We start from the raw sequence: 7,992 nt of genomic DNA, 5'->3' as shown, positions 1-7,992 counted from the left end.
GCGCGGGAGGGGACGAGGGTCCCATCAGGGCGAGGTGGTGGGGCCCGAGGAACAGAGTGGCCGCAGGACAGCCCCGGGAAGCCGCTCCCTGCCCTGCCTCCCGCGCACACCTTGATGAGCCCGGGCACCAGCAGCTCCACTTCCGTGCCAGCCACGGCCGGGTCTAATGCCTCCCAGCCCTGGGAGCCTTGCCGTCCTTCCAAGACATAGCCATCCAGTCTCTTGGGGACCAGTTCTGGGGGGTCCCAATGCAGGAGCACCCCCCGGGGCGTCCTCACTGCCACCAGGCCTCGCGGTGGGGACAGGGGAGGCGGAATCTCTGTCGGGGGAAGGCTCGGGGCAGCTGAGGTGGTAGGAAGCCCTGAACGGGACAGACGGGCAGGTCAGAGGGCGGATTCGCAGCGTCCCTCATCCTGTCCCTCTGACCCTTCAGAGCCCCCAGTGCCCAGCCATTCTCCCAGTGCCCCTAAAGACAAGTCCAAATCATCGTCCGCACACTCCTCTGGACCCCCAAGCTATCCAGCACTGCTGCCCCCTCCTACCCAGGTCCTCTCTGCCTCGGCCTTGTCTCTGCTGCTCTGGAGTGAGAGGCTGCTCACCTTCAGGAACAGACAAGACGATCTCACTGAAGGGCCCGCTCCCCAGCTTGTTCTGAGCTAGCACGCTGAACTGGTACTGGGTGTGAGGCTGCAGCCCTGGCACTAGGAGGTGAGCAGCCCCCACGGGCACTGCCAAGGACACCCAGTCGTGGTGCGCACGGTCAGGACGCTTGGCACTGGGAGACATGAGGACACGGGGGGTGCCTCATGAGCTGGAAAGACCAGGAAGGTCTGGGGCCCAGAGAGCTGATCACCCCTCTGCTCCACCATCCAAGGTCCCAGGACCTGGGCCCTGAACACCTCAGAGTCTGGAGACAGGGCAGCAGAGCCAGGATGGCTTGGGATGGAGGAACAAGAGAAAGGGTAAAGGGCCGGACAGATTCGGGATGGGGAGGGGAAGGCAAGGCTGGCGCCGAGGAATGGCAGGGGCAGGGCACTCACAGTGGGGTGTACCAGACACTGAATCTCTGCAGATAGCCACCATCAAAGCCAGGCTCCCAGGAGACATTGGCACCCTTGGGCAAAGGCACCACGGACACATTGGTGACAACGTGGGGACTAGTGCCTGGGTAAGGGGGAGTGGAGGGAGGGGTGATGGTCAGGGCGCTGACGAGAGGTGGACAGCAGAGGAGGCTCACGGCCTCTGACCTCCACCCATCGGCCCAGGGTCTCATGCCCACAATTCCCTGCCCTGGCCTCCAAAAATGATTCCCGTCTGCTGTCCCACATGAACCCCTGACCAGCTCTCCACCCACTAACCCAGCACGTAGACATTCGTGGAGGTGGCCACACGGGCCACAGCATTGCTGGCGCTGCATTCCCATCGTCCGTGGGCCTCCTTGGTCAACGGTCGCAGGACGAGGCTGCTGTTGCTGTCCACCTGGGCCTGGCCCTGTGGCCCCCGGCCCACCTGCGGAACCACTGGTCAGCCCTGAGGACACACGCAGCCACCCCTCACGAGGGCGCCCCTCTTCTCTCTGGGCGGCTTGTTTTCTCCCCACCCCACCTCTGACAGCCCTCTCCTTCCCACAGAGGAGCCAGGGTGCCAAGAGGCAGGGGTGGAGTGGGCATGACTAGGCAGAGCTGGGTCAGGAGCCTTACCTTGGCCCAGGAGACAGCGGGAGGAGGGTCTCCTCGGGCAGAGCAGGGTATGAGCAACTCCCGCCCTACTTCTTGGAAGTACTCTTCCTTGGGCCGTTCTATAAAAGCTGGGGGAGGCTGCAAGCCAGATGCGGCATTGGGAGGGGCCTCTCTCAGGGCCCCCTCACATCTCTGTCTACGGCTGCTGCTTCCCTCTGGGCTCCCTGTCACACCATGGGTCCCAGTCTCCATCTCATTTTTTCTCCACCCCTCAGTTCCTCTCTAGCTCTGTGTCTGTCGCCAGGTGGGTAGGGCCAGAGGGAAATGGTGGCACAGTAAGGATCAGTGTGCTGAGGCAGGACTCTCTGGAGTCGTGCATACTCCACGGAACACCCTTTCTCCCTCCCAGAGCTCCAGAGAGAGGGAGACAGCGTGGTCAGGGTGAGAGATGGGGCCGCACAGGACATCTTACTTGGTGGGTATGTGTGACCTCCCAGTACCACCTCTGCAGAAACTTCTGGGAAGCCACCTGACAGCTGCTGCTGTGGTCACCATGGAAGACTTGGAAGCCCCTCCCCATGTGTGTCTGCCCCACCCACCCTGTCAGCCTGGCCTCATCTTCAGCCATCTGACCCACTGCTGCCACTGCCACTGCTGCGGGCCCTGGCGCACCCTGGCCTCACCTTGAGCAACACACGCGTCACAGGGGAGGGCCCAGCAGTGCCCAGGCTGTTGTAGGGGGTGCAGGAGTATTCTCCCAGGACGTCCTCGTTCCCCAGGGCAATGATCAGTGAGCCTTCTGTGCCCTGGGACCAGCCAGGGAACTGGAAGGAAGAAGAGATGACAACTGGAGAAAGAAATTCAGCAGAGGCAAGACCGGGCTGGCAGTTCAGGAGAGGAAGGCGGTACTAGAAACACCTGTGCAGAGGACACCACGGCTCCCCTCCAGGCCTGGCCTTGCTCTGAATTCCAGTCCTGCCTTTTCCTTTTTCCTGCAGAGGGACCACTACACCAAGGGTATGAGGCTGTGACTGCACAATCCCAGGGTGCCACTCACAGAAAAACCCAGTGTGCATGGTGACCCTGGAGCTGAGCCCTGCGGCGCTCCCTGGCTGCTGGGACCACACCCAGCTGCCTTCCCAGCACACCACCATGACTCAGTTCAGCATCTTCCCCCTCAGAGCTCCCATTTCCATATGAAGGCCTCACTGTCCCCCTTGCTAGCCTGACCCCTCACTCTCCCTCACTCCCCCTGGTGAAACACTCGCCAAGCCTGTCATCCTGGGAAGTCCCTTGGTCTGGGGGTGAGGCCCAGCTATCTTCATGTCTTCCTGTCTAGCTCCCAACCGCCCACCTGGACAATTCCAACAGCCCTGGAACCCCTCTTCCTGCATCTGGTTTCTCTTGCTTGTTTCCATCTGACACTTGACTCCTGATCACAACTCAGATGCTCTTACACCATTGTTGAACAAACCTCACTGGCTCCAGCTGGCTTTAGACTATTTTTTTCTGAGGCAAGGTTTCACTGTCACTAGGCTGGAGTGCTGTGTCACAATCACGGCCAACCGCAGCCTTGAACTCCTGGGCTCAAGTGATCCTCCTGTCTCAGCTTTCTGAGTAGCTGGGACTGCAGGCACATAACAGCACACCCAGCTAATCTTTAAGTCTTTTGTAGAGACAGAGTCTCACTTTGTTGCCCAGACTGGTCTTGAACTCCTAGCCTTAAGCAATCTTCCACCTCAGTCTCCCAAAGTGCTGGGATTACAGGCGTGAGCCATGGTGTCTGAATAGACTTTTTTTTTTAAACATTCAACAAATATGTACTGACTACTACTATTGTAGAAGCCCTGGGGACACTATGATTAAAAGATGCACTACCAAGCCTCAAGGAATTTATAGTCTTTGCAGACAAACAAAAGACTCCAAACGCCTTGGAATGAGGTAATACTAACTTGGCATCCACAGCTCTTCCTTCTGGCCCCAACCTGTCTTTCCAGCTTTCACTGCACCATTCATGTCTCTACAGGCTCCCACCCCATTGGACGATTCATTATTCCATAAACGCACTACACTGCATCCTTTCTCCGGGCCCTGGTTTCTGTAGTGGAATCACTGTCCGCCCTTCAAGGCCCATGACCAGAGTCCCAGAATCTGTTGCTGGCCTGTCCTCAACCACCCTAAGAGGAAGGCGCATGCCCCTTCCTGGCCTTCCAGCAGAGTGTTGATCATCATCTTCCATCCAAGCGCTACCCTCTTTAAGGATGGTCACCTCCCTGCCCCTGTCTCCCACCCAGCACCCCACACAGCACCGGGTAAGAAATGTATGCTCCCCGGGAGGTGTATACTTCCTGGAACACACAATTCCCCAGTCATCACACAAATTAACCTTCAACTCTGCTTCTTAACTCTTTGTCGTCATTTTTCCCAGAGATCATCTCTCACTTTTGCCCAAAAAAGAAACAAAACCAGCTGCACCTTAAACCACGGCTACTTTTCCCAAGAGGTTTTAAATAGTTTCCCTTGCAACACGTCTTAAAAATTACAAATTAAATTCTATAAAAGAAATGTACATTCCCAGCCGGGCACAGTGGCTCACACCTGTAATCCCAGAACTTTGAGAGGCAGAAGCGAGAGGATTACCTGAGCCTTGGGGTTGGAGACCAGCCTGGGCAACTTGGCAAGACCTAGAACCTAGAATCTACAATAAATCAAAAAATCATCCAGGCATGCACTTGTGGTTCCAGCTACTTGGAAGGCTGAGGCAGAAGGACTCAAAAAAAAGAAAAAAGAAATGTATGTTCTCTAGTCACTAAGTTGAATTAAACTGAGCTAACTCTTATGGACTTCACACCAACTTGGATGCATTTAGAGTCTATAATACTCAGTGATTTATCACAGAAAAAGAACTAAGTACCATATGTTCTCACTCATAAGCAAACTCTGAATATAACCATACTACTATAAGAAAGGGACTGGCAGAAACTGCCAAGGGAGGGAGGGGGAGCACATAACATTAATAAGGGTACCTGATCTCAAACTAGGCAAAGTGAGAACCAAAGAAAGCCCCAAACTTTACCTGTACGATGACCACTTGAATACCTAGTCCTGACGTGAACCCCACATCTTTCAAATAAATAAAATTTAAAAAAGAAAAAAATAAAAGATAAACTGAGCTAACTCCACCCAGCTGTCCTGACCAGAACAACACCAAGCTCAGACCTTCTTTCCCCCTGCCCCAAGCCTGTACCTTGTCCAGCTGCAGGGCCTGCCCGTCCTTGGTCCAGCTGACAAAGAGGAGGGGGGGGTTGGCACGAACTGGGCACCGGATCACCCCTCGCATGCCTACGGGCAAGGGCGTCTCGGGAGGCATGGCTGTCACCCGGGCTGGGTCTGGGGGAAAGCAGAGGCACGCTAGGGGAGAAGGGTTTGGTCCAGGGGAGGGGAACAGTTTGGGGAAGGAGCTGGGCTCAAGCTTACAGAGCACAGTGAGGTAGGCAGAGGCTGAGGGCGGGCGCGGAAGGCCATTGCTGGGCAGGCAAGTGTAGCGGCCAGCATCATCGGGCTGGGCAGCCTGTAACCACAGGCTTCCGTCCACCAGGATCCGCACTCGGGACTGCAGGCGGCTGCAATACAGCATGTGTGAGGAGGGGCCCAGGCCTTGCCCAGCCAGGACTGTCCACCAAGTCCCCACGGCCACCCCTCCTAATGCAGCGACCCACCTAATGTGGAAGACATTGATGCTGTCCTGGAACCAGCTGTAGGTGAGGTTGGTGGGGTACGCCTCAGCGCGGCAGGCCAAGGAAACATCCTGGGAGGCGTTGACTGTGCTGTTCTTGGGAGGCACCACGATGACGGGGGGGCCTGCGGGGAGCACAGAGAGCAGGAGCTTCAGCCCACAGAGCCCTGAGATCCTTCTCCAGCTCTTCCCCACCCTGTCCTCTGGCACCTAGGACTGGCTGTCACAGAGCCGTGGGGGAACCGAAACAGGACCTTCCCCTCATACGGAGCAAGAGCCCACTGTCTCCCTGAGAACAGCCCCTCTCCCTAAATTCTCCCTGTTCCACCTGGGGCAACCCCGTGCACCCAGTTCCCCCACCTAGAAATCACGGGCACTCAGAGGAGTCAGTTTTAGCTCTGTTCCTTCACCCTTTGTGTCCCCATCACATCTTAAATCACTGTGTCTCCGACCCTAGCCCAGGTACCCAACACCTCACCCTAAGGTGCTGCAACTCACGACGCCAGGCTCCCTGTCACGACTGGGGCTGGATCACGACTACACTCATGGCCCTTCATGCAGAAATGACCCCATTACTACCACAGTCACAGCCACCCGTAGAAACGGCCCCCTCACCCGCACGCTCACAGCCACTCATGCAGAAACAGCCCCTTCAGCCACAGAACACTTCTGCTCGGGAACCTGCAGTAGTTCCTGGCTCCTATCACACTACGCTCAAGCTTCTCGACCCAGCCCTGCGGAGCCATGACCCAGCCCCTCCCTCCTGGCCAGCCTCTTTCCATGTCAACCCTCAGGAATTCCTCCAGGTCAGGAAGGGCAGCTGGCTGTCCTCAGGCCAGGCTCTCCCGCATCTTCACACCTTGGTTCCCTGCAGCCCCATCGGAATGCCCTTCCGAAGGCCTGGCCAAGCCACATGCCCCCTGCAGCCCCGCCTCTGACTCTGGCAGCTCCACTGTGCTCTCCCCTCTCTGGGCCCGAACCCATGAGTAGTCAGTAACAAGAGGTAACAATAAGAGCCAGCATGTATTGAGCACCTACAGTGTGCTGGGCACTAGGTGCTGAGCACATTGCCTGCATTGTCTCATTTAATCCTCACAAAAACCTCTGGTGGGAATGACTGCCTCCATTTTATAGATGAAGAAGCAGAGAGATTATGAAGTGACTTGCCAAAGATGGCAGGGGAGCTAAGATTCCTATTCAAGCCCTTCCTGACACCAGAGATAATGCCCTTAGCCATTACCCAGCATGCCTTTCTCACAGAACTCCGGACATCAACGCTTGTTGTTTCCCCAGTGTGTCTATTTGGCCATATAGACAATCGGCTCTATGAAGGCAGAGTCCAGACCATACACATCTCAGCTTTCCTTCCAAGGAAGGGTCTTGGCCAGAAATGACTCTGTGCCACTCCCTGGGCCAGGCTGAACCTAATTACATCCACTCTCACTCCTAAGAAGGAAGGAAGCCTCAATCACAAGAGGCAGATACGACTCTCTTTATAAAGATGAGGAACCTAGGACTCAGGGAGCACATGGCACACCACCTAACACAGGTACCATGTCCCTTCCACTGTAACACACTGCTGGGCACTAAATATCAATTGAACATTTTGAAATTAAAATGCTGGTTTCAGAGCAAGAGCCTGCAGTGGGAGAGCCCTCGCCCACACAGGCCCCGCTCTCAGGAACAAGTCCCCCTCAGCCACAGCTCACAGTCCTCTCACACATTTCCCTGGACCCCAGCCCTCCCTCCAGACAGCACCTAGCACCAGAAGCTGGGTGGCGTGGGTGGCACTGCCCTCAGTGCTGGAGGCTTGGCAGGTGTAGACCCCAGAGCTGCCCCGCTCCACCCGCCGGATCCACAGCGTCCCGTTCTGCACCTAGGAAAGGAGTAGGTGAGGAAGGGTCCCTTTCCGCCCACCAGCCTCAGACCCTGCACTTCTGAGGCTGGCCAGCAGAGGGTGGCAGCACCTCAGGCTCAGGGAAGCCAAGGTAAAGCCCCTCCTCTGGCCCACCTTCCAGCCTGGCCTTTGCCCCCTCTGTCCTCCAGTCCCGCTCCCAGGCCCCCACCTTCCCCCCATACGCCATCTGGCCCACTCTGCCCAGTCCAAGGACTCACTTGCACCTGACCCTGGCCCCGGCCAAGGTCCTGTCCTCGGAGCTTCCAAGTCACACGAGGTGGGGGGCTGCCCCGGGCCACACAACGCAGGGTCACAGGCTCCTGCTCCTTCACTTCCAGCACTGGGGGAGGCGTCTCCTGCAACTGAGGGGGCGCTGCCCGGGAGAGCAGCAACAGGAGCTGCCAAAGGGCTACCGGCCCAAAGAGCAGTGTCCGAGGGCCAGGCAGACGGACCCCTCGGGCCGGCAGCCCTCTGCCCACCAGCCCACCCAGCCTCATTGGAATCCCAGACCAGGGCCACCCTGTCTGCTACCCTCAGGGCCAAGTGAGGGCTGCACCAGCCCATCCCCACACACTGGTATCCAGAGACAGGGGAGAGCTAAGTATCCTCAAGAGGAGCACTGTTCTGGGAGTCAGGAGGCCTGGGTTCTAAGCTCTCTTTTGCCAGTGGCATGAGCCAGT

General features: G+C 57.2%; 1 protein-coding gene across 1 annotated transcript in view; it reads right to left on the bottom strand.

Moving 5' to 3' along the window:
* Positions 1-7,992, bottom strand: part of IGSF9 (immunoglobulin superfamily member 9) — a 17,694-nt gene that overhangs the window by 2,964 nt on the left and 6,738 nt on the right. The window contains exons 4-14 of the mRNA XM_021712684.1: positions 7,531-7,685; positions 7,174-7,291; positions 5,399-5,540; positions 5,157-5,302; positions 4,927-5,069; positions 2,363-2,503; positions 1,701-1,817; positions 1,359-1,509; positions 1,041-1,164; positions 600-775; positions 111-361 (exon numbers count right to left, since the gene is read on the bottom strand). Of these exons, the coding sequence (XP_021568359.1) occupies positions 111-361; positions 600-775; positions 1,041-1,164; positions 1,359-1,509; positions 1,701-1,817; positions 2,363-2,503; positions 4,927-5,069; positions 5,157-5,302; positions 5,399-5,540; positions 7,174-7,291; positions 7,531-7,685 (1,664 nt within the window). The remainder of the gene's footprint in view (positions 1-110; positions 362-599; positions 776-1,040; positions 1,165-1,358; positions 1,510-1,700; positions 1,818-2,362; positions 2,504-4,926; positions 5,070-5,156; positions 5,303-5,398; positions 5,541-7,173; positions 7,292-7,530; positions 7,686-7,992) is intronic.

This window comes from Carlito syrichta, unplaced genomic scaffold (assembly GCF_000164805.1).
Source record: "Carlito syrichta isolate Samal-C Ts95f unplaced genomic scaffold, Tarsius_syrichta-2.0.1 Scaffold303604, whole genome shotgun sequence".
In the NCBI taxonomy this organism is placed as follows: Eukaryota; Metazoa; Chordata; class Mammalia; order Primates; family Tarsiidae; genus Carlito; species Carlito syrichta.
This window is presented reverse-complemented; position numbering and strand designations above follow the sequence as displayed.